We start from the raw sequence: 26,558 nt of genomic DNA on the forward strand, positions 1-26,558 counted from the left end.
TTATTTGTTTTGTGTTATCACAGCAAAGAGCCTGAGTCAGGCTAACTTCACAAAGAAGAGAGATTTATTTATCTCATAATTCTGGAGATTCAAAGTCTAAATAGCATTGTGCTGGCTCCTGGGAGAGCCCCACACTATATGGTGTGAGCTTCCGGGGGAGGAAGAGATTACATTGCCAAACAAGAAGCCAGAGAACAAACTACTCAGGGATTAGTCTTAGGCTTTTACAGCAACTCAATCTTGAGAAAGCTCACTTGGGGAGACCAGAATTCTCTTCTGAGGGCAGTGCCCCCTCCCCCCTCACCAAAGGACATGGTACTAGGCCTCACATTTTAAAGGTCCCACTGCCTTCTGATACTGCCACCCTGGGCACCAGGCCTGCAACATACAAACCTTCGGGGGCCACAAATAGTATCTGTTAAATAGCCATAGCATAAAATTCACCCTAGTAAAGTGTACAGTTCAGTGCCTTTTGGTATGTTTACAAGATTGTATAACCATTACCATGGTCTTATTCTGGAATATTTTCATCAGCCTAAAAGGAACCAACCGGTTACCTGCTGGGATTAACTCTCCAGTTACTCTTCCCTCAAGTCCTTGGGAACCACTTCTTTCTATCTCTGTGGAATTCCCTGTTCTGGACATCTCATATATACGTAGTCTTAACATATGTGGCCTTCTGTGTCTGGCTTCTTTCACTTAGCATAATGTTTTCAAGGTTTATGCATGTTGTAGTATAAATCAATACCTATTTCCTTTTCATGGATGAATAATATTCTCGATGACTATGTAATATTTTGTTTTCCATTCATCTGTTGCTTAGCATAGGTTGTTTTCACTTTTGATCATTATGAATAATACAAATAGGACATTTGCATGTAATTTTTATGTGAACATTTCTTTCGGGTATATATCTTGGGATAGAATTTGTTGTGTTACATAGTAGCTTGGTGTTTAATTTATTGAAGAAGTGACAAACTGTTTTCCAGTGTAGGGGCATCCTTTTACATTCCCTCTAGCTTTGTATGACAGTTTAATTTTTCCCCATCCTCATTACTTCTAATATTGTTTGTCTTTTTGATTATAGCCATCCTAGTGTGTGTGAAGTGGTATTTCATTTCTCCTGTGACTAATGAAATTAAGAATCTTTTCTTGTTCTTATTAGCCATTTGCATGTCTTTTGAGAAATGTCTATTCTGATTTTTTTCCTATTTCTTAATTGGACTGTCATTCCTTTGAAAAAGTTCTTTTTATATTCTGAGTACTAGATCTTTATCAGATATAAAATTTTCCTGAATATTCTCCCATTCTGTGAGTTTACTTTTTTACTTTCTTTGTAGTGTCTTTTGAAGCAGTTATTTTCTTTCTTCCTTTTTAAAAGATTTGTTTCTTTATTTGAAAGGCAGAGTTAGAGACAAGTCTTCTGTCTGCTGGTTCACTCACCAAATGGCTGCAATGGCCAGGACTGGGCCAGGCAGAACCAGGAGCCAGGACCTTCCTTCTGAGTCTGCTATGTCGGTGCAGAGGCCCAAGCGTTTGGGCCATCTTCCGCTGCTTTCCCAGGCTCAATAGTAGGGAACTGCATTGGAAGCAGAGTAACTGGGACTCAAACTGGCACCACAGGCAGCAACTTTACCCATTACACTGCAATAGTGGTCCCCAGGAATGTTTTAGTACTGATGAAGTCCAATTTCTCTGTTTTCTTTTGATGTCATATTTAGGAAACCATTACTTAATTCAAAGTCACAGTGATTTATTCCTGTTTTCTTCTGAGAGTTTAATAACCTGAGAGCTGGATTGGTAGAGTAGTAGCCTGGATACGAACCGGTGCCCATATGAGATGCCAGCGCCACAGGTAGAGGCTTAGTCTGCTACGCTACAGCGGGGTCCCTTTATATCAATTTTAAGTGTATTTCTATCCTTCTGATCATTGAATACAGAATGTGTTTTTGTTTATTTAGGCTTTTTTCTCTTTATATTTTTATAATTTTCATTGTATGGGTATTAACACTTATTTTGTTAAATTTATTCCCAAGAATTTTTTTTTTTTTTTTTTTTTTTTTTTTGGACAGGCAGAGTGGATAGTGAGAGAGAGAGAGAGAGAAAGGCCTTCCTTCTCCATTGGTTCACCCCCCAATGGCCTCTGTGGCCGGCGCGCTGCGGCCAGCGCATCGCTCTGATTCAAAGCCAGGAGCCAGGTGCTTCTCCTGGTCTCCCATGCAGGTGCAGGGCCCAAGCACTTGGGCCATCCTCCACTGCCTTCCTAGGCCACAGCAGAGAGCTGGACTGGAAGAGGAGCATCTGGGACTAGAACCCGGTGCCATATGGGATGCTGGCGCTGCAGGCGGAGGATTAGCCAAGTGAGCCACGGTGCTGACCCTGAGGAAATTCCAGTCTATTTGTAATTTGTTGTATGCTTGTATCAGAAGAGGATGTTGAATTTTTTCAAAAACATTTTTTTGTGTGTCTATTGAAATAATTAAAATTTTTTTTTTATCCGAAAGGTAGAAATACAGAGAGAGCTTCTGTCTACTGTTCCATTCTCCCAATTTTTGGAACAGCCAGTCCTGGGCCAGGCCAAAGCCAGGAATTCAGTCTGGGTCAGATGGCAATATTAAGAGTAGATCTGGGACCTGAACCCAGTCACTCTAATAAGAGATGCGGGTATCTCAAGCGGCATCTTAACTGCTGTGCCAAATGCGTACCTGGTTTTTTTGTCCTTCTAATATGCATTATGTTGATTGATTTTTGTAGTTTGAACCAGCCTTGCATTGCTGGAATAAATGTCACTTTGTCATGGTTATAAACCTTTTACTCAGATTGGTTTACTAGTATTTTGTGGAGGAATTTTGCATCTAAATACATAGGAATGTTGTTTTATGTCTCTTTTCTTGTGATGTTTTGCTTTGGTATTCAGGTATAATGCTAATTGCATAAAATGATTTGAGAAGTTTCCCTTTTCTGCTGGAAGAGTTTGAGAAAGATTGATGTTAATTCTTCAGACCTTTGATTAAATTTAACAGTGAAGCTGTGAGTTCTCTGCTTTTCTTTGTTGGAAGTTTTTTGGTTTACTGGATCAATGTTTTCATTTGTGTAGATCTTTAGTTTTAATATTTATTTTTTAATTAGTGTTGGCACTTTGTGATTCTAGGTATTTATCCATTTCATCTTGGTTACCTAATATGTTAGCATATAATTTTTAAAGTATGTATTTATTTGTTGATTTGAAAGGCCAAGTTACGGCGGGGGTGGGGGGTGGATATCTTCTGACTGTTGGTTCATTCCCTAAATGCCAGCAGCAGGCAGGGCTGGGCCAGGCTAAAACAAGGAGTCTAGAACTCTGTCTGGGTCTCCCATGTGGGTGGCAGCGATGCAAGTATTTTAATGATCATCTGCTACCTTCCAAGGTGCATTAGCGGGAAGCTGACTTGGAAGTGGAGTAGCCAGGATGCTGGTCTCCCGAGCAGTGGCTTAATCTGCTGTGCCACAATGCATGCCCAAGGATATAATTGTTTATGGTATTCTCTTTTATCCATTTTTTATTTCTGTATGATCAGTAGCAGTGTCTTTGCTTTCATTCTTGATTTTTAGTAATTTAAATCTCTGTTTTATACTTGATCAGTCTGGCTAAGTGTCAATTTTGTTGATGTTTTCAAAGAACCAATTTTTAAAAAATATTTTTATTTTTATTATTTGAAAGGCAGAGTTACAGAGAGGCAGAGGCATAGAGAGAAAGAGAGAGATCTTGCATTTGCTGATTCACTCCCCAAATGACTGCAACAGCTGGAGTTAGGTTGATCTGAAGCCAGGAGCCAGGAGCTTCTTCCAGGTCTCCCATGCCATAGCAGAGAGCTGGATTGGAAGTGGAGTAGCTGGGACTCGAACTGGCACCCATAAGGGATGCTGGTGCTGCAGGCTGGGGCTTTAACCCACTGCACCACAGTGCCAGTCCCAGAAGGTTTCTTTTTCATACCCATTTCATGTTTGTAAATCCTTTGATCCACAATGAGAACCCTGGCTCCAAATAGCATCAATGTACTTATCTTCTCAATCTAATAATATATTTAAAGTAATTCCAGAATTGATTTACCCATACCGTACCAACCAAACCCAGAAAAGTTCAGTTTGTTCAGTTCTTCTGTTCTTGTAGCCTACTCTGCACAGACTAAAAGTATCTTTTCAAATAATAGGATTTTTTTAATTACTTGGATTAATTTTTCTTGTTTTTCCCACTTATAATGTAGTTATGGTATTAGTATGTATTGTTATCAGGTTCATTTATTTGCTTTCAGTTAAGTGGTTTTTATTCTTTACATTATTGCTGATATGCTTTTATTTAACAGTATGTAACATTGCATAATATTACATCCTGTATTATAACAATTATCATATTTGATTTTTTATATATGAGTACTATGTTTTCAAAAGTCAAAACTGCAAAAGGCTTATTAGAAATATAACTCCCCCATATTTGTTTGAAAGTTGGTAGGTATTAGACTTCGTTTTCTTCTTCTTTTAATCTTACTCATTGTTTTCCAGGCCCCTCACTCCCTTCCTCCCTTCCTTCCAAGATTTATTTTGTTTGTTTGAAAGGCAGAGTTACAAGGAGAGGGGAAGACACAGAGAGAGAGAGAAGAGAGGAAGAGAGAAAGAGAGAGAGAAAGAAAGATATTTTGGGGCCGGTGCTGTGGCATAGCGAATAAAGCCACTGTCTGCAGTGCCATCCCATATTGGCACCGGTTCGGGTCCTGGGTGCTCTACTTCCGATCCAGCTCTCTGGTATGGCCTGGGAGGGCAGTGGAGGATGGCCTAAGTTTTTGGGCCCCTGCATCCACGTGGGAGACCCAAAGAAGCTCCTGGCTCCTGGCTTCAAATAGGCCCCTCTTTTTTTTCCCTCAACCTGATTAATACCTGCTAATTCTTTTTTTTTTTTTTTTTTTTTTTTTTTTTTGACAGGCAGAGTGGACAGTGAGAGAGAGAGACAGAGAGAAAGGTCTTCCTTTTGCCATTGGTTCACCCTCCAACAGCCGCCACGGCCGGTGTGCTGTGGCCGGCGCACCGCGCTGATCCGATGGCAGGAGCCAGGTACTTCTCCTGGTCTCCCATGGGGTGCAGGGCCCAAGTACTTGGGCCATCCTCCACTGCACTCCCTGGCCACAGCAGAGAGCTGGCCTGGAAGAGGGGCAACCGGGACAGAATCCGGCGCCTCGACCAGAACTAGAACCCGATGTGCCTAGTGAGCTGCGGCGCCGGCCTGATACCTGCTAATTCTGTTAGTACGGTTGTTACAGGATTGGGCCCAGGATTAGCATTTTGGATTTTTCTGTTTGAATTCTTTAGAATCATAATATTTAACTCTTTAAAAAATTTGTAGACTTATTTATTTGAGAGGCAGAGTTACAGACGGGGATTGAGAGAAGAGTAGGATGTGGAGGGCTTTCATTTACTGGTCCACTGCCTGATGACTACAACTGCTGGAACTGGGCCAGGCCGAAGGCAGGAGCTTCTTCCAAGTCTCCCATCCTGGTCTCCCACATGAGTGCAGGGGCCAAAGCACCTGGGCCATCCTCCACTGCTTTCCCAGACCACCAGCAGAGAGCTGGATCAGAAGTAGAATAGCTGGAATTTGAACCAGCACCCATATGAGATGCCCACATGACAGGCGGAGGCTTAACCTGCTACGCCACAGTGCTAGACTTCTTGTAAACTTATTGTCTGTGAAACTGGGATAATTTCTACTTCATAGAGTTAGTGCCAGAATTAAATGAGATAATAGATATATAAAGAGCTTATATAACAGAGTGTCAAATTTTGCTTTGGTTTTTTTATCTAATTATTTAAAAGGTGGGGTGGGGGGTTCGGGGGGGAGAGACAGAGAGAGAGAGAATCTTTAATCTGCTGGTTGATTCCCCAACCAGGTCTGGGCCAGGCTGAAAAAGCCAAGAACTCCATCCTTGTCTCCACATGGGTGGCAGGGGCCCAGATACTTGTGCCATTCTCCACTGCCTTCCCAGGCACATTAGCAGGGAGCTGGATTGCAAGCAGAGCTGCACTTCCAATGCAACTCCCTTCTAAAAAAGACTTAGGAGAATAATATAGATGCACTTGTCTTTTGTGCAAATCTTAATGCTACAATTATATACTATTTTATAATTGTTTTTGGATGGGCCTCATTAAAAAATCCACCAGATTTTTGAATTTCTTGAAATTCTTGTTTACTTTTGTGTTACTGGTACTTGACACAAAGACATTCAATAATATTTGTTGAATATGTGTGTGGAGTTTGAAAGGGCTAGTCATTTTCAGACAATTCCTTTTGCACGAGTATCCTCTGCTCAGTAATTTTTGTCTTTTTTACTCTTTGCATAATAGCAAAGTCTTAAAATAGTAATTAGATTTATTTCTTCCACACTGAGCCTGTGATGCCACGAGCTGAAAATCCAGGGAATCCATGGGAAGTTGGCACCCTAAAGGGTTAGATCATTTTTCCATAATCAGTTTGTATTCTTGCATTTATGGAATGTGATTTGAGGATAGTCAATGAAAGCCCATCGTATTCATGAAATTTTAGATTCGGATTTTTAACAAAGTATTTCCCAAGAGATATGTTAGGGAGGTAGTGTTTGACACCGTTAAGATACCATAGTTCTTTGAGTACTTACATATTCCAGACAACAGTCTTACCAGATATTCTCTCTGTTCTATAGATTTAAAAAAATCTCAGTCTTAAGTTAGGTAATTTAATTTCCAAAGCTAGAAAGTGAGGGAGGTGAGATTTAAATCTACTCATTCCAGTTCTCATTCGCTTTCCATTTTTATATAATGCTGCTTTTCTAAGAAAACTGAAAGTAATTTTGCTTTGAATTTATTGTATTTAATGGTGCTTTTATTTACTTGGTGACTATTTAAACATTTTAACAATTATAGAAACCTTTATGGTAAGATATTTAGATAATATTTAAAAAGAGAAAATTTTTAAAAATTCAAATAGCATTTCTTTAAGATGTATATAACTTGTTTTTTAACTTGAATCACCATTGGAAGGACTTAACTGGCTATCTCAGTGTCCTTAGACTCTAGTAGGATTGTTTATTTCTTCCCCTGTTGGATAATCCCTATGCACTATATTGGTCAGGAAGCAGGAATGTTGCAGATGTTTTTCTTTCAAACCTCAGTTTGCTTTGAGATTTGGAATTAATTTTTAGAATGTTCCCCTCATATGTTTGGGGTAATATAAAATATCTCACAAGAACTCAAATTTTTAGGCAAATGAATGAAATATTTCTGGACGCAGATGTTTTCCTTAAAAGCAGTTAATGAAATCAGAAAAAAACCTCAGTGTGGAAATACACGTTAGTTTCCTCTGGTAATGTGATCAACACATAAATACTTCCTTCTCTTATAGTTCACATTGTTCATTTTCTAAGGGAGGAAATAACTAAACTGATCATTAAAACATGAAATTATCCTGGATTTTTCCCCCCAGAGTAAACTAAAAATGATTTTAACCAGCTAGGGCTATTCATTCTGTGAAACTCACATTGTGTACTGTTGGAGGGCCTCATTAGGGGGTAAATTTGCCTTTTTATGTTTGCCAGGAACGATTACTCTTACGGGAACTTGCTTGTTTGGATTGTCTCCTTCCTTAACTGGACAGTCTTAAATAGTTCATGCCATTAGTTATTTTTCCTGGTCTCTGTGTGTGTTTTTTTCTATTATTAGGTTTTTAAGTATTTAAAGCTGAGGATATAGCCACTGAGATACTGCCTAGTTAGGGTTCGGCATTGTGCCTGAATTTGTTGGGCCTCTCGGGGCCTGAGTTCTCTGTGCTTTAACAAATGAGCTACAGTTCTCAAGAGATCAGTAGAGCTTGTTTGTTGATCCTGTATTCTCATCCAGAGGAAGCAGATCTTTGAGAATGTCTAAGGAAGGGTAAGTGAGTTTATTATTCTTTCGCCCTCGTTTTTCTTAGTGAAAGAGGTATTATCTGAGTGAACTGGAAGATTAGTAAGCAGTGCTACCAGTTCAAGGGTGAGGGGAGAAACAGATTGAAAGAAATTCAACCCAAAGCTTACAGAGTCTCACGTGTAATCTGTTGTAAAATTACTATAGCTGTTCTGAAAGGTAGCACTGAAGATGGATAGTAGAAATTTAGTTAAGATGTAACTGCCGTGTTTACTCTGTGGTGAACATTTTTTGGTAGAATGTGTTTATAAAGATTAGAAGCAAACAGTGGTGGTTTATCAAATAATTGGGTAAAGTTTAAAAATTCAAAGGCACTTAAAAATAATTTACCTTTGGGAAGTGGTCTGGAAAGATTAAGTGAAAAGCGGCCTCTGACTTTTCTTTCTGGTCAATGTAGGCAGAAAAATCCTTATTTCTCTTTCCTGTGCAGAATAAAGTAGTTCTCTGCTAGGTTTCAGTTGATTTTACATTATTTTCTCTCACATTTGAGAGTCTGAATTGTTGATTGTCTTTTTGTGATTATTATAGGTGATAGGGACTTCATACTATTGGTATTCCATTTCTAGGTTTTAAACTTAACTAAACCTGGTTAATTTTAGAGAGGATAATCCCTTTGATTAAATAGGACATAGATCTCTCTTTAAAAACCTTTTAGAATATAATAAAATTTTAATTTTGATTTTCTGGAAACTATTATTTTTCTACTTCTTTAATTCTATAAGAAATTTTGAAGTTGTTCCAGAGCCTTGTGTTTATAATTTATTTATTTTAATTCAGTCATATTGATTATGAACAAAGTAAAATTGGGCTCACTTTACTGCTATTCTTAAATCTCATTATTGAATAAAGAAGAATCAGGTATATAAACAATTCTGTATAGTTTTTAGACTTCTCATGATTTAACGTCATTAGAATTTTAAGGTTTCTTTTAAATGTGAGAGTTATGAAAGGACTGCGTCTTAAGGTTTTTAAAAGTTTTCAATTCCTTTTGTGCTGGTTACAAATTGGCTGATGTCAAACAATTTTTATGATACGGATTTCCACAGATGCAGGAATATTTGTCAGTCTTGTACTATGGTTGTTTATAAAACTGGATTGTAGATTTAAGATGAACTATATTTCTAGATGTAAATTCTTGGCAATTAATTATTGCTAATTCCCCTCCATGGCAAAGCATGTGTTAAAATTGGTTAGTTGGAAAGAGAAAGTTAGAGGGACCTATATAAGCTGAAAGACACTACATGAGCTAAAATACTCTTTTAGGTTTGTCTCTAGGGGTCCTGGGGAAAATTTCTATACTGATAATAAGCAAGTACATTTGAAGTACATAGATTATATATGTGAAATTAATTAGCTTTTGTTCTCTGCTATCTTAGATAATTTTTGTGCTTTGGGATGAAAAGAAGTTTTATACTCACCTTTTTTTTTTTTTTTTAAAGGTTTATTTATTTGTTTGCAAGTCAAGAGTTACACAGAGAGAGGAGCGGGAGAGAGAAGGAGGGGGGGAGGGAGGGAGGGAGGTCCTCCATCCAATAGTTCACTCCGTAATTGGCCTCAGTGGCCAGAGCTGCGCCAATCCGAAGCCAGGAGCCTCTTCAAGTTCTCCCACGTGGGTGCAGGAGCCCAAGGACCTGGGCCATCTTCTACTGCTTTCCCAGGTCATAGCAGAGAGCTGGATCGGAAGAAGAGAGCTGGTGCTTGAAACGGCACCCATATGGGATGCCGGCACTTCAGGCCAGGGCATTAACCCGCTGCGCCACAGCGCCAGCCCCTCATTCACCCTTTTCATGTGTGGTATTTTGACATTTAGTACAGTTTCTTATCATTTGATATCTGTGAGAGGATTCCCTATTAGTAATAGGAAGAGACTTGTTAAATCAACAAAAGTTATACAGTTACGTGCTACATAATAGTTTCAGTCAGTGGTAGACTGCATATTATGACGGTAGTCCTGTAAAATTATATGGAACTGAAAAACTGTTGCCTCTGTAGCATCATAATGTCATTGTTCAAGACATTCATTAATGTGTTTGTGGTAATGCTAGTGTAAACAGACTTACTGTGCTGTAAGTGTATAAGGTATTACACATACAAGTATGTATAGTGCATACTTGATAATGACTGTAGATAACTGTTACTGGTTTGTGTATTGTACTTTACTTTTTATCATTATTTCAACATATAAGTCTATTTATTTAAAAAAAAGTACTATAGAGTAACATGTCACATTATGCTGGCAGCAGCCTCATACATGTCATGTTTACTATGTCTCTTGTGCGATACACTTTTTACCATCTAGGTTTGTGTAAGTCCCTTTCTATTATGTTAGGACAGTGACTGTTGCCCAATGACACATTTCTCAGAATGTATCCTGTTGTTTAGTAATGTGTGATTGTACTTGTATTTGAGCCTTATTTAAACCTCTGGTAATGAAGATAATGTATTATTTTTTAACATTTACTATGTTTATTTGAAAGAGTTACAGAGAGACAGGTCTTCCATCCTCTGGTTCACTTCCCAAGTGGCTGCAATGGGTGGAACTGAGCTGATCTGAAGCTGGGAGCCAGCAGCTTCTTCCCGGTCTCCCTTGTGGGTACAAGGGTTCAAGGACTTGGGCCATCCTCTGCTGCTTTCCCAACCCATGGCAGAGAGCTCAAATGGAAGTAGAGCAGCTGGAACTTGAACCTGCACCCATATAGGGGGTGCCGGTGCTGCAGGCCAAAGGCTTTAACCTAAACACTGTGCCACATCACTGGCCCCACAGTGTAATATCAATGTAAGGTGAGACATAAACACCATGGAGCCAAATAAGAAACTGATAGACCTACACATGTATAGATAATTGATTTTCAACAGTGAAGACATGGTAATTCAATGGTGAGAAATTAGTATTTTGGTTTTTTAAAAAATTAACTTAATTATTTGAAAATCAGAGTTACTGAGAAAGGGAGAGCCCTTCCATTCACTGGTTAACTCCTCAGATGGCTGCAACTGCCAAGACTGGGCCAGGCGAAAGCCAAGAACTGGATGGCAGAGGAGCCCAAACAACTTGGGCCATATTCCACTGCTTTTCCCAGGCCATTAGCAAGGGGCTGGATTGGAAGTAGAGCAGCCAGGACATGAATGGGCATCTGTAAGGGCTGACATTGTCTTGGGCAGTGGCTTTGCCTATATGCCACAACACTGACCCTGAGATTAGTTTTTAAAGGATATGCTGGAACAACTGAATATTCATAGAGGAAAAAAATGAACCTTGACCTGTAATTCAAACCACATACAAAAGCATAGACTGGGGCCTGGTGCTGTGGTGTAGCGGATAAAGCTGCTGCTTGCAGTGCCAGCATACCACATGGGCGCTGGTTCAAGTCCTGGTTGCTCCACTTCCAATCAAGCTCTCTGCTATGGCCTGGGAAGGTAGTAGATGATAGTCCAGGTCCTTGGGCCCGTGCACCCCCGTGGGAGACCCAGAAAAAGCTCTTGGCTCCTGGCTTTGAATCATCCCAGCTCTGGCCACTGTGGCCATTTGGGGAGTGAACCAGCATATGGAAGATCTCTCTCTATCTCCCTGACACTGCCTCTCTGTAACTCTGTCTTTCAAATAATAAATCTTTGAAAAAAATTAAAAAATAAAAGCACAAACTAGATCATAGGCCTAAATATAATCTTTGTCATCTTCTATTAGCTAAAGATTTATTTTATTTTATTTTATTTTATTTTATTTTATTTTATTTTATTTTATTTTATTTGACAGGCAGAGTTAGTGAGAGAGAGAGACAGAAAGAAAGGTCTTCCTTTTTCTGTTGGTTCACCCCCCAAAATGGCTGCTATGGCCAGCGTGCTACACCAATCTGAAGCCAGGAGCCAGGTGTTTCCTCCTGGTCTCTCATGCGGGTGCAGGGCCCAAGCACTTGGGCCATCCTCTACTGCACTCCTGGGACTGGAAAAGGAGCAACCACGACAGAATCTGGTGCCTCAACCGGGACTAGAACCTCAGGTGCCGGCGCTGCAGGCGGAGGATTAGTCTAGTGAGCTGCGGCGCCGGCCGCCAAGATTTCTTTCTTTATTTATTTATTTTTTTTTTTTTTTTTGACAGGCAGAGTGGACAGTGAGAGAGAGAGACAGAGAGAAAGGTCTTCCTTTGCCGTTGGTTCACCCTCCAATGGCCGCCGCGGCCGGCGCGCTGCGGCCGGCGCACCGCGCTGATCCGATGGCAGGAGCCAGGAGCCAGGTGCTTTTCCTGGTCTCCCATGGGGTGCAGGGCTCAAGGACTTGGGCCATCCTCCACTGCACTCCCTGGCCACAGCAGAGAGCTGGCCTGGAAGAGGGGCAACCGGGACAGAATCCGGCACCCCGACCGGGACTAGAACCTGGTGTGCCGGCGCCGCTAGGCGGAGGATTAGCCTAGTGAGCCGCGGCGCCGGCCTTCTTTATTTTTTTAAAGATTTATTTATTTATTTAAAAGGTACAATTACAGACCGGCGCCGCGGCCCCATAGGCTAATCCTCCGCCTTGCGGCGCCAGCACACCGGGTTCTAGTCCCGGTCGGGGCGCCGGATTCTGTCCCGGTTGCCCCTCTTCCAGGCCAGCTCTCTGCTGTGGCCAGGGAGTGCAGTGGAGGATGGCCCAAGTCCTTGAGCCCTGCACCCCATGGGAGACCAAGTACCTGGCTCCTGCCATCGGATCAGCGTGGTGCGCCGGCCGCAGCGCGCTGGCCGCGGCGGCCATTGGAGGGTGAACCAACGGCAAAGGAAGACCTTTCTCTCTGTCTCTCTCTCTCTCACTGTCCACTCTGCCTGTCAAAAAAAAAAAAAATTAAAAAAAAAATAAAAGGTACAATTACAGAGGAAAAAAGAGAGACAGAGATGTTCCATCTGCTGGTTCATCCTCCAAATAGCCTCGGTGGCTAGGGCTGGGCCAGGCTGAAGCCAAGACCCTGAAATTCCATCCAGGTCTTCCACATGGGTAAAGGGCCCCATGCCTTTGGATCATCCTCTGCTGCTTTCCCAGGGTCATTAGCAGGGAACTGGATTAAAAACCAAGCAACCAGGACTTAAACTGGCTTGGCTTAACTTGCTGCACCACAATGCCAACTCTCTAATTAGGTAAAGATTTCTTAGGCAAAATAAATAAAAGCAAAGACAGAATTGATAAATTTGGCTTCATCAAAATGAAAATAAAAACCTCAGCTTTTTGAAAGATATTATTAAGAAAATAAGAAGTGAAGCCACAGACCGGGCTGGCGCCGCGGCTCACTTGGCTAATCCTCCACCCGCGGTACTGGCACCCCAGGTTCTAGTCCCGGTTGGAGCGCCGGGTACTAGTCCCAGTTGCTCCTCTTCCAGTCCAACTCTCTGCTGTGGCCCGGGAGGGCAGCAGAGGATGGCCCAAGTGCTTGGGCCCTGTACCCGCATAGGAGACTGAGAGGAAGCACCCAGCTCCTGGCTTCAGATCGGCGCAGCACCGGCCGTAGTGGCCATTAGGGGAGTGAACCAACGGAAGAAGACCTTTCTCTCTGTCTCTCTCTTACTGTCTATAAGTCTACCTGGCAAAAAAAAAAAAAAAAGTGAAGCCACAGACCACATCTGATAAATGACATATTCAGAATACATAAAGAACTTTCTTTAAAAAAAAATTAATGTATTTGAAAGGCAGAGTGACAGGCAGAGTCAGGGAGAGAGAGAGGTCTTCCATCTACTGGTTCACTCCCCAGGTAGCCGCAGCAGCTGGGGTTGAGCCAGGCCGAAGCCCAGAATGCTTCTGCATCTCTCACGTGGGTACAGGGGCCCAAGTACCTGGACCAATCTCAGCTGCTTTCATAGGTGCATTTGCAGGGAGCTGGATTGGAAGTGGAGCAGCCAGGACTCGAATCAGCACCCATTTGGGCTGTTGACATTGCAGGTGGCAGCTTAACCTGCTACACCACAGCGCTGGCCCCATGAAGAACTTAGAACACAATAAGAAGACAACTCAGTTTAAAAGTGGACTTACGATTTGAATAGAGGGGCCGGTATCATGTACTGTGTTAAGATAACACTTGTTATGCTGGCATCCCATATGAGCACTGGTTTGAGTCCCCAGTTCTGATCTAGCTTCCTGCTAATGTGCTTGGGAAAGCAGCAGGAAATGGTTCAAGTACTTTGGTCTCTGCCATCCAAGTGAGAGACAAGGATGAAGTTTTAGGTTCCTTGCTTTAACCTGGGCCAGTTGTTGGCATTGAGGCCATCTGGGGAGTGAACCAGTAAATGGAATATCTCTCTCTATCTTTTCCCTCTTTCTGTGTAACTCTGTCTTTCAAATAAATAAGTCTTTTTTTATTTAAAAAGATTTGAGGTCGGCACTGCAGCTCACTAGGCTAATCCTCCGCCTGTGGCGCCGGCACCCCGGGTTCTAGTCCCGGTCAGGGCGCTGGATTCTGTCCCGGTTGCTCCTCTTCCAGTCGAGCTCTCTGCTGTGGCCCGGGAGTGCAGTGGAGGGTGGCCCAAATGCTTGGGCCCTGCACCTGCATGGGAGACCAGGAGGAAGGACCTGGCTCCTGGCTTCGGATCGGCACAGTGCCCAGTTGCAATACGCCAGCCGTAGTGGTCACTTGGGGGGTGAACCAACGGCAAAGGAAGACCTTTCTCTCTCTCTCTCTCTCTCTCTCTCTTTTTCTCTCACTGTCCACTCTGCCTGTCCCCCAAAAAAAAAAAATTTTTTTTGAATTGGAGCCAACATTGGCACAGCGGGTTAATCTGTTTGTAGCACTGGTTTGACTCCCAGCTGCTCCAGTTGTGATCCAGCTCCCTGTTAATGTGCCTGGAAAAGTAACAAAAGCTTTTGGCCCAAGTGCTTGGTCCCCTGCACCCATGTGAGAGATCCACATAAACCTCCTGGCTTCGACCTGGCTTAACTCAGCTGCTGTGGTCACCTGGGGAGTGAACCCAGTTGATGGAAGATCTCTCTGTCTGTCTTTCTTCTCTGCACCTCTGACTTTGAAATAAGTAAATAAATCTTAACAGGATTTGAATAGGTACTTCACAGAATAAGATGCAGCAGATAAGCACTTGAAAAGACACTCTCATCAGTCATTGGGAAAGTAGAAATTAAAAGCACAAGAGTTACCACCACACACACAGTATAGGAGCTAAAATGAAAACCGCCGACAATATGGAGTGACTGGAACTGTAATGTTTTACTGATGAGAGTGCAAAGGAGGAGACTGAAGCAGAGTCTTTTTAAACATACACCAACTATATGACCCAAGTAATTTAATTTTTTTGATATTTACCTGAGAAATGAAGGATGTGCCCCCATAGATTTCTATGAGGGTACTTCAGAAAGCTTGGTGTGGGCATTTGGCATAATGGCTGAAGTCCCCATTGGGATGCGATGAAGAAAATGGTTTGTGTCCAGCTATACCACTTCTGATCCAGCTTCCTGCAAATGTGTACCCTGGAAGGCAGCAGGTGATAGCTTAAATACTTGAATCCTCGCCAACCATGTGGGAGACCTGGATGGCATTATGGGCTCCTGGTTTAACCCTGCCTTTTGCAGACTTTTGGGGAGTTTACCAGCAGATGGAAGATTTCTGTTTCTCTGTCTCTCTGCCTTTCAAATAAAGTGGGAAAAAAATAAAAATTTTTTAAAAATAATAGTTTGTGGAGAAGTGGAAATAAAAGATAACTTTATTTTGGTGCCAAAAACTTTGAAAATGGAGGAGTTTTCAAAAAGTTCATGGAAGATGTATTATTAATTTCAATTTTTTGGCACCAAAACAAGCAACTTTTATTCCTATTTTCACAAATTTTTGATGTACTTTTATGTATGACTCTTCGTAGCAGCATTATTTATAAGTTAAGAACCAGAAACAATCCGGGCCGGCAGTGTGGTACAACAGGTTAAAGCCCTGTCCTGCAGTACTGGCATCCCATACGGGAGCTGGTTCGAGTCCTGGCTGCTCTACTTCCAATCCAGTACCCTGCTAATGTGCCTGAGAAAGCAGCAGGGGCACAAGTGCTTGGGCCCCTGGATCTACATGGGAGACCTGGAAGAAGCTCCTGGCTCCTGGCTTCAGATTGGCTCAGCTCCAGTCGTGGCAGCCATTTGGGGCATAAATCAGCAGATGGGAGATTGATCTATCTTTCCCTCCTCTCTCCTTTCCTCCCTCCCTCCCTTTTTCCTCTGTAACTCTGTCTTTCAAATAAATAAATTCTTAAAAAACCAGAAGCAATCCAAATGCCCATTAACTGAGTGGATATAAATTATGATAATATCTATATAGTGGAATACTTAGAAATAAAAGAACTGGGGCTGCCATTGTGGTGTAGCAGATAAAGCCCTTTGCTGTGACACCAGCATCCCATCAGGTGCTGGTTGTCAAGTTCTAGCTACTTCTGATGCAGTTCCCTGGTAATGCACCTGGGAAAGCAGTGGAGGATGGCCCAAGTCCTTGGGCCCTTGAGCCTTCTACCACATCAGAGACCTGGTAGAAATTCCTGGCTTTTGGCTTCAGACTCAGCTATTGAGGCTATTTGAGGAGTGAACCAGTAGATGAAAGATCTATCAATATTCCAGCTTTATGTGGAACCCTGTACCAAGCTCTGACTGTTCTTTGTCTTCTACCCTCTCCCTCTTTCTAACTTGTAAATAATATGGGTAAGTTTTAAAATTGGGTGGCACCATGGTGCAATAGGTTAATCCTCTGCCCATGGCACCAGCATCCCATATGGGTGCCGGTTCTAGTCCCGGCTCCTCTTCCAATCTAGCTCTCTGCTATGGCCTGGAAAAGCAGTAGAAGATGGCCCAGATGCTTGGGCCCCTGCACCTACATGGGAGACCGGGAAGAAGCTCCTGGCTCCTGGCTCCTGGCTTCAGATCAGCACGGTTCTGGCTGTTGCAGCCATTTGGGGAGTAAACCAATGGAAGGAAGACCTTTCTCTCTTTCCCTCTCTCTGTAACTCTGCCTCTCATATAAAGAAATAAAATCTTTAAAAAATGTTTTAAAATTGGTAGTGTCTTAAGTCTAAATTATCTTAAATTTTGTTCTATATATATGCCTTCATACTGACTTCCTTTGGAACTTTTTATATTGAGTGTATCAAATGAGTATTATAAATAATTTTTATGGGTTTATTTACTTTTTTATTTATTTGAAAGGTGGAGTTACAGAGAGAGGGAAAGACAGAAAGAGCAAGAAAGAGGTCTTCCATATATTGATTCACTCCCCAGATGGCTACAACAGCCCAGACTGTGCCAGGTCAAAGCCAGGAGCTCAGAGCTTCTTCTGGGTTTCCCATGTGGATGCAGGAGCCCAAGCACTTGGGCCATCCTCTACTGCTTTCCCAGGAATATTAGCAGGGCGCTGGGTCAGAAGTGGAACAGCTGGGTCTTGAACCAGTGCCCACATGGGATGCTGATTCTTCGGCAGTAGCTTAACTGGCTGCACCATAATGCAGGCCTGAATTTGTTTTATTTTACAAATGATAACACATATTTTTTAAAGAGTTACTCAGAGAAGGAGAGGCGGGTGTGTGTGTGTGTGTGTGTGTGTGTGTGTGTCTTCATCTGTTGGTTCACTCCCCAGTTTGCCACAACAGTCAGAGCTGTGTGGATCTGGAGCCTGGAGCCAGGAGCCAGGAGCTTCTTCCAGGTCTCCCACACAGGGGCAGGGGCCCAAGGACTTGGGGCCATCTTCTACTGCTATCCCAGGCCAAAGCAGAGAGCTGGATTGGAAGTGGAGCAGCCGGGACTTGAACTGGTAACCGTATGGGATGCTGGCACTGCAGGCGGCGGCTTTACCCACCTCACCACAGTGCCGGCTCCCAATAACACTTAATGTTGTTTAGATTTGAAAAGCACAGGCTGCTGTTCTTCTGGCACAGTGTAATAAACAAAGTGTATCCCTCCTGAGGATATTCCTCAGACAAAAAGAAAATTAAAGATTTATTTTATTTGAGAGAGGGGGAAGAGTTATCTTCCATTTGTTGATTCACTTCCCAAATGCCTACAACAGCCAGAGCTAGGCCAGGCTGAAGCCTAAAGCCAGGAGCTCCATCCAGGTATACCACTTAGGTGACAGGTACCCAAGTACCTGGACCATCCTCTATTGCCTCCCCAGTTTGTTCTGAAGTGTGGAGTAGCCATGACTCAAATCAGGCACTCCCATATGGGCTGCAGGCACCCCACGCCATAGCTTAATATGCTGTGCCACAAGTCCAACTCCATTATTGCTAGTTTTTAATTTGAAAGAGAGAAAGGAGAGAGAGATGATCTGCCATTTTCTGGTTCTCTCCTCAAATGCCTTAACAACTGGTGCTGGGTCAGTCCAAAATCAGAAGCTGGAAACTCTATCTGGGTCTCGCACATAGATAGTAAGTGCCCATCTACTTGTTCTGTTGTCTGTTGCTTCCCAAGGTGTGTATTAGCAGGAAGCTGGAATTATGGATGGAGCCAAGACTCAAACCCAGGAAACTGGAATGAGATGTGGGCTTCCTAAGTGCATTTTAGTCACTAGGTCAAACACATGCCCAAAGAGAAAATAATAGAACAAAATTAGTAAGATGTTATTGGCTGGAATTTATGAAAGTAAGGTTATTCTACTAGGGGCTCAGCACTGTGGGATAAGTGGGTAGAGCCACTGCCTGCAGTGCCGGCATCCCATATGGGCGCCCGTTAGAGTCCCAGCTGCTCCACTTCTGATCCAGCTTTCTGCTGTGGCCTTGAAAAGCAGTAGAAGGTGGCCCAAGTGCTTGGGCCCCTGCACCTGGAGAGAGGCCCGAAGGAAGCCTCTGGCTCCTGACTTCAGATCAGCGCAGCTCCAGCTGTTGTGGCTGTCTGGAGAGTGAACCAGTGGGTGGAAGACTCCCTTTTCTTTTTCTCTCTGCCTCTGCCTCTCTGTTACTCTGCCTTTCAAATAAATAAATAAATCTTATAATAATAAAAATGATTATAATATTTTTCTTTCTTTTTTTTTTTTTTTTAATTTTTTGACAGGCAGAGTGGACAGTGAGAGAGAGAGACAGAGAGAAAGGTCTTCCTTTGCCGTTGGTTCACCCTCCAATGGCCGCCGTGGCCGGCGCACTACGCTGATCCGATGGCAGGAGCCAGGAGCCAGGTGCTTTTCCTGGTCTCCCATGGGGAGCAGGGCCCAAGCACCTGGGCCATCCTCCACTGCACTCCCTGGCCACAGCAGAGAGCTGGCCTGGAAGAGGGGCAACCGGGACAGAATCCGGCGCCCCAACCGGGACTAGAACCTGGTGTGCCAGCGCCGCTAGGCGGAGGATTAGCCTAGTGAGCCGTGGCGCCGGCCCGATTATAATATTTTTCAAAATTTCTAGTATCTGTGCCAAAACTGTTGGTATTTGTATACAGTATACAGTAGTATCTATATACAATCTATGATAATTTTTAAGAATTCATTTTATAAATTTCTTACCTATATTTTTAGGTCACCAATTGTGTGGGTTTTTTTTGTTTGTTTTTAAAGAATTTATTTAAAAGGCGGAGAGAAATTGATCTTCTATCCACTGGTTCACTCCCTAAATGGCTACAAGGCTGGGGCTGTTCCAGGCTGAAACCAGGACCAAGAAGCTTCTTCCTGGTGTTCACACAGGTGCAGCGGCCCAAGCACTTGGACCCTCTTCTGATGCTTTCCCAGATGCATTAGTAGGGAGCTGGATAGGAAGTGGAGCAGCTGGGACTTGAACCAGTGCCCGCATGGGATGCTGGCACTGCAGGTTTAAGCTTAACCTTCTATGCTACAGCACTGGCCCCAATTGTATTTTTTAATGTTCATTTATTTTCATCTACTGGAAAAGCAGAAACAAGCAGACAGAAAAGCAGATCCCCCATCTACTGGTTCATTCCACATAAACCCACAATAGTCATGGCCAGGATAGGCCAAAGCCAGGAGCCTGGAAGTCCATTTGGTTCTTCTATAAAGGCAGCAGGTGCCCAAGCACTTCAGCCATCCTCTGCTGCCTTTTAGGATGCACCAACAGGAAGCTGGATCAGAAGTAGAGCAGGCAGGATTTAAACCAGCACTCCAGTTTGGAATATGGGTACCCCAAGAGATAGCCCAGCCCACTGTGATGTAGCACCCACCCCCAGCAATTGTACTTTTTCCTGGAGGATGGAGACATAATGGCAGACAGGTCTTCCTGTTGTTTTTTCAATAATGGAGATATAATTCACATACAATTTAATTTACATTTAAAAAATTTAATTCTTAGGGTAAAACTGGAACAAGAGAGGGAGGGGCAAAAGACCCTTTGGAGGACAAGGGTTGGAGAGTGAAAGCATGGAGATGGCCATTCCCAAACTTGTGGGAGGATCATTGATAAGACAGGGAGAGTAGACTTTGGACCAGGCCTGGTTCTAAGATAAAGTCAGAATTACTGGGTGGGAGGGGGAGGTACAGAGAGCCGAGATAGTGAAGAGTTGGAGCCATGGACGTAGAAGGTAGAGGTTTGGGCTCAGGCCCTTGACCTCTAGTGGAAACTTTGGGGGCCAATAGGACCTGGGCCGGAAAGCAGGAAGTACGCATAGAAGGTTTAGATCAAAGATAGAAAAAGCTTGAACATATGAGATCTCTTTCCATTTTCCCAAATGCTCACAAAAGTGATAAAGAAGGCCAGTGTGTGGATGGAGATCATGGAGTGTTCAGTGGTGTGGAAGGAGTTCCGGGGATGTGTTTTGGTGTGTTTTGTGACTGGCAGAAATCCTGAACCCCAGGGCAACTCAGAGATCCCCGAAGGGAGAGCAAAGTCACTGGGGGAGTCTATATCTGAGTCACGGCACCAATTTAAGGCCACCACAAAACACACCGAACACCGGAGTAAGGGAAAGAGTTTATTGGGGAAAACCCGACAGACTGGAGGGAAGGGGCAAAGAAGGAAAAGAGGGAGGAGGAGAGTGTAAGAGACAGAGATCAGGAGACGGAGAGAAAGAGAGTCAATTTACATTTTTAAGTATGCAGTTCAGTGGCTTTACTATATTCTCAGGGTTGTGCAAACACTGCCACTCATTTTAGAGCATTTTCATTACTCTTACAAAAGACTCTTTTTTTTTTTTTTTTTTTTTTGACAGGCAGAGTGGACAGTGAGAGAGAGAGACAGAGAGAAAGGTCTTCCTTTGCCGTTGGTTCACCCTCCAATGGCCGCCGCTGCAGCCGGCGCACCGCGCTGATCCTGGCAGGAGCCAGGAGCCAGGTGCTTTTTTCCTGGTCTCCCATGGGGTGCAGGGCCCAAGCACCTGGGCCATCCTCCACTGCACTCCCTGGCCATAGCAGAGAGCTGGCCTGGAAGAGGGGCAACCGGGACAGAATCCGGCGCCCCAACCGGGACTAGAACCCGGTGTGCCGGCGCCGCAAGGTGGAGGATTAGCCTATTGAGCCACGGCGCCGGCTTCAAAAGACTCTTTACCCATTTTAATTGAAACGTCCCTGTTTCCTCCTCCCCACAGCCTGTGGCAATCACTGCTATTAAGCTCCTAGTTTAATTGTTAATTCAGTTAAATAATGTGTTTGCAGTTTACAAGACCGTATGGTAGGTGTTCAGAAAGCTGTATGTCTTGGTCTCAATGTTTATAATCCAGTAAAGAATAAGGAAACTACATGTATATTTTAGGTATATGACAAAATACGTAAGTAGCAAAGGATTAACTTCTCACTTGGGTCACCCCTTTATAGAATTTAGTTGTTGATTAAATCTCTCTAGTGAGGTGGAAAAGTAATCTGAGGTTGAGAGACATTACTGCCGCGTAGCTCCATGGCATGGCTAGCATCTTTTCTTGAAGAACCCACTCTAGATGCAGAGTCTTGAATAATGAAAGAGAACAGAGATGGACACTTCAGGTATAGGGAATAGCATAAACAAAGCCTCAGGGCCCAATTAGGATAAAGCTAGTAGTTTTGTTTATTAGAGCAAAGGGTGCATGAAGTGGTGCAATGTAAGGCTGAACAGATTTTGGCAAAATGATGAATGTAACATTTTTAAATTCCTTCTGGATCCAAGAGTTTGTAATTAGATGGGTAGGTAGGGAACAGTGACTAAGGGCTGTTAGTAGGAGAGTGGTATGATTGGAACTGGGTGTTAGGACAGTACTACTCAAGCTATGATGGAGGACCAGTTTTTAAAAAATTTGTTTCATTTGTTTATAAAATATCATTAAATATGAATTACCAGAAAAATGACCCTATGCATTTATTATTATGTTTAACAAACAGAATTTCTCTGTCAAATTGCTAGAAAAGTTTCCAAATAATTGCAGTCTCTATATGTATCATGTCGTAGATTAGTTGCAAATTTTCATAGGCCAGTATTAGTGTGTGGGCCATACTTTTTTGTAAGATTTATTTATTTGAAAGTCAAATCTAAAGAGAGAGGTAGGGGAGAGAAACACAGATCTTCTATCCACTGTTTTACTCCCCAGATGGCTGCAACAGCCAAGGCTGGGCCATACTGGAACCAGGAGCTTCATCTAGGTCTCCCACTTGGGTGGCAGAGGCCCAAACACTTGGGGCATCTTCTGCTGATTTTCCCAGGACATTAGCAGGGAGCTGGATTGGAAGTGGAGCACCTGGGACACAAACTGGTGCCCATATGAGATGTGGACATTGCGAGCGATAGCTTTACTTGCTGTATCGTGATGCCAGCCCCTGAGTGCCACATTTTTAATAGCTACTATTTCAAAGCAATTAATTTAACATTGGTATGAGGATAGAGCAGTTGGTGGAGGATTCCTAGAGAATAATGAGGACCTGGAGTTGTTAGCAATGTGAATTGAATGGAAGATCTGGATTCCAGAAATATTTGGAAATTTACATGAAGGCACTTGAGATGATTGGAATGTGGATGGAAACTTGAGTGGGAAAATGTGAGTGCCAATAGCAGAAATAGAACCTTGTTTGAGGAGAAAGGTACTAAATTATGAATTCAACACAATTCCTCACTCTAACTTTTTTTTATTAAGTAAAAATATGTTTATACAGATGTGTTTCTTTTGGTTCATAATTTATTTACCTTCTCATAATTTATTTACCTTTTCTTAATTGTTAGCAAACTTTGAATCTGTAATTAGACAAACTTCATAACTAAAACAGGGGCCCAAGAAGATTTTACACATGAATCCTTAGTCTCATTTGTTGTTGCAGTAACTGTTTTTGGGCGCTTGGCCAGGAAATTGTGACTCCTAAGCAAGGGGAGGAGTTACAGATAATGTTCATCGTTGCCAAAGAAATTCTATGCCAAATGGATTTGTATGGAGCAACAGTGATATCCAATGACAAGTTAAATTAGACACAGAGGTGTTTTCTCCAACACTGTCTCAGAAGATACATGCTATTGAGGGGCCTAGTACGGACTGAACAGTCTTTTTGAAGTTAGATTACAGTCACACACAACAATATTCTAGGAACTCAAAGAAGAATTTTGTTATGTGACTTCAAGAACTAGTTGCCTCATAATAGTTTCACAATTTGCAAAACGGCAGCCAGTGACAGATGAGGTAAATGTTGCTTGAATTATGAGTTAAATCTCAAAAAATATTAAAGTTTTTATTTACAGAATTTCAAATTCAGTAAATTGCATGCTCATGTTAAGTTTGAGAATATTAGATTCCTATTCTTTTTTTTCAAAGCCCCTTTCTTAAAGCATGCTATTTTAATGGTTTTTTTTTTTTTGTGGTTTGCTTTATTTAATAGAATTTCTTCAAATTTCATGCCTTCCTGCAGTGAGATATGATAATAAAAGTTGTTCCAATTGTCTTTGTATGGAGTCTGTTTCTGGCTTCATAGTGTTCTTGTCTGTCTCCTAGAGATTTTTTTCTCTTGTTATTGCTCAGATCTGCCACTTGCAAATAACTTTGCATGTAGAAATTTCTGGCTAATTGCATTCTAAGGTTGGATGCTTGGTTTGTTCATGCTTGCTAGGGTGGTTTAAGTTTGTGCTTTTTTAAAGTAAGCTTTGGAAAGTTGATTTCATGGATCTGTTCAGACTCTTGAACATGGAGGTGGAGTATGTTCCACTAGTTAATAATTTAGAAAAGTGTCACAGTAAACTGGCATTGGTGAAGTTACAGTCAAGGTCCTGGGACCAGTGACATTTTTGGATTCCCCAAGTAGATAATCTTTGTGTTTTGAAATAGGTGATGGGGCAGTAAGCCAGTCTTTTAGATGATAAAGTTCCTTTCAATTTACATAGGACTTAACATTTGTTTTGTTATAACCTCAGAGAAGAATAGTCATTAATCTGAGGCCAAGAGATTAGTTTCTTTAGAAAACTGTGTCCTAGAGACTGATATTTGAAGCTTAAGTCTGACTGCATTCTGAAGTCAGTGCTTACTTTCAGCATTTGGGTGTTTATTATCTTTGTAAGCATTAGCATACAAATATGCAGCCAAATAACTATACTTGGCTTACACAAGTATAATTACACAAGTATATACACAAGCTATAATTCAGCTGTTTCACTTTGTCATTATAGCCTTGCTTATGCTTACACAACTAATTATATTTAATTCCATATTGCCCCTCCTGCATGTTTTGTAGCCTAAGGTAGGGAAGGAAAAGGAGAGATGAGGATATATGTGAAGTTTTTCTTTTGTCTCATAAACAGCATAATATAAATGTTTCTTTTTTTTTAAATTTTAGGAACTGCTTCTGTGGAATAGAGTACTTATTTTGAATGAAAATGAAAAGATAGAGATATTTAGTGGACGATCTTCATAAGAAAACATCTTACTTTCTAAATTTAGATACGTAAAAATGCCTTTCCTAGCTCAAGACTACTCCCTAAAGGATAGCTTGCATGATATGTCACAAGATAGTGTCTGCTTTGTACTAGACATTCAATAAATATGTTAATGGAATAGGTAATGTGACTGGTCAAGGCAAAGAGAAGTACAATTTGATAAATATTTAACAGTGATTATTTTGGCAAACATAGATTTTCATGTTCCTGAAATATGTCATTTTCAGAATTTAATATGATACTTTATGATTTTTAAAACATAAGTATAACTTTATAGATTTAAATACAGGGTTAATCTCTTTCTGGCCAGAAAAGAAACTGTTAATAGTTTCTTTCTACCTTTAGCACTGATTGGTGACATTACAAGGGCTCTTCTTCCCTGTGACTTTAGCTGTGCCTGAAACCATCTGGCATCTTTATTCTGTCAGAATCAAAGCTATTTCACTTATTATGTGGTTCTACCATATCATATCTCTCCTAGATTTTATCACAAGGAAGAAGAATCTTCTTCAGTCCATCTTGTATTTCCAGAAAATATTTTAGGCATGTCAGCTGTTAGCTCTTATCGGGGATCCAGTTGTCCCCCTGGCCTGAATTACAAATCTGTTTGAAAAACTTGAGCTTCAGTAGTAACATTTAGTTTCTAGAGTTAAAACTGACAATTCTTTTATATCTTTCACTTCTGTTGTGCTTTCAAAAGGATTTATATCACTGGGAAAAGTTGGTAATAAAGTACAAGTTCTTAACAGTAAAAACAAGGTGAAGTTTGATGAAGTGATAGAAGGATAATGGTGATACTTTGGGGTTGAGATGTATAGTTTTTTAAAAAGTATGTTTGGGTAAGTATCATTTATCCTTTGATTCCTAGTACCTTTCAGTTATTCACTACTCTTTTTCCCCTTCCATTGCTGTCAACCCAAGATAAAATAAATACTGATTTTTCCAGGAGACTAGATTTAGGGAAAGAAAATGTAACTTTTTCATAACACCTCTCTCACAGTAGAGCTAATCCAGTGTGCCTGGCAGTTATGCCTACGAGATATGCAGTGATTTTGATATTTTTTAGAGAACTAGGGATGATAACAGTGGCCTATTGATTTTAAGCCCTCTGTTAAACTATTTTAAACAAATATTTGAGAAGTTATCTTCATTTAAAAGTTGTATTCAGGTGTGTGTACATTTTTTAATTTTAAATTCACTTGTATTATCCTCATTTTTTTTAAAAGATTTATTTGTTTTATTTGAAAGTCAGAGTTACACAGAGAGAGGTAAGAGGCAGAGAGAGAGAGAGAGAGATAGAGGTCCTCCATCTGCTGGCTCACTACCCAACTGGCCGCAAAGGCCAGAGCTGTGCCAATCTGAAGCCAGGAGCCAGGAGCTTCCTCTGGGTCTCCCACATGGGTACAGGGGCCTGAGCACATGGACCATCTTCCACTGCTTTCCCAGCCATAGCAGAGAGCTGGATCAGAAGTGGAGCAGCCGGGACTTGAACCGGTGCCCATATGGGATGTAGGCACTGCAGGAGGCAGCTTTACTTGCTACTCCACAGTGCCGGCCCCATATGTGTGTGCATTCTGAGATGAGAGGGGAAGTTGTGTACACAGTGTTGTGTGAGCAGATAGGTACAGGATTCAGTTAGCAGCCAGGGAATAAATATACATTCATGTGAAAGTGTGGGCTGCCTCACACAGAAAAATGCCCAGCATGAATGGGCCAAAGAATTGCCCATAAACTAGAGAGAAAAGAAAAACCGTAAACAGTACCTACAATTGGGAAGGTTCGTCTGAGAGTAGGTGAAGTGTGTCCAGCACCACTGCATGGCGGGAAAGGGTGCAAAGAGCATTCCACAGTGGAAAGAGGAGACAC

The 26,558-nt window shown here is 42.0% G+C and overlaps 1 protein-coding gene across 30 annotated transcripts in view; it reads left to right on the top strand.

Annotated features, from left to right (window-relative positions):
• The window catches only part of NT5C2 (5'-nucleotidase, cytosolic II), a 178,688-nt gene that overhangs the window by 108,116 nt on the left and 44,014 nt on the right, over positions 1–26,558 (top strand). For 6 of the 30 annotated variants that reach the window (XR_011382292.1, XR_011382293.1, XM_070057286.1 and 3 more), the window contains exon 1: positions 23,224–23,448. The exons of 15 other annotated variants lie outside the window; for them this stretch is intronic. Coding sequence is in view for 8 of the 15 variants with exons in the window: in XM_070057286.1 (XP_069913387.1) it covers positions 23,444–23,448 (5 nt within the window). In the remaining 7 variants the exon portion in view is untranslated. Of the gene's footprint in view, positions 1–7,635; positions 7,933–23,223; positions 23,449–26,558 lie in introns of those variants that run through there. 9 more of the 30 variants (XR_011382291.1, XM_070057289.1, XM_070057299.1 and 6 more) reach the window with 7 other exon arrangements.

This window comes from Oryctolagus cuniculus, chromosome 15 (genome assembly GCF_964237555.1).
Source record: "Oryctolagus cuniculus chromosome 15, mOryCun1.1, whole genome shotgun sequence".
Classification (NCBI taxonomy): domain Eukaryota; kingdom Metazoa; phylum Chordata; class Mammalia; order Lagomorpha; family Leporidae; genus Oryctolagus; species Oryctolagus cuniculus.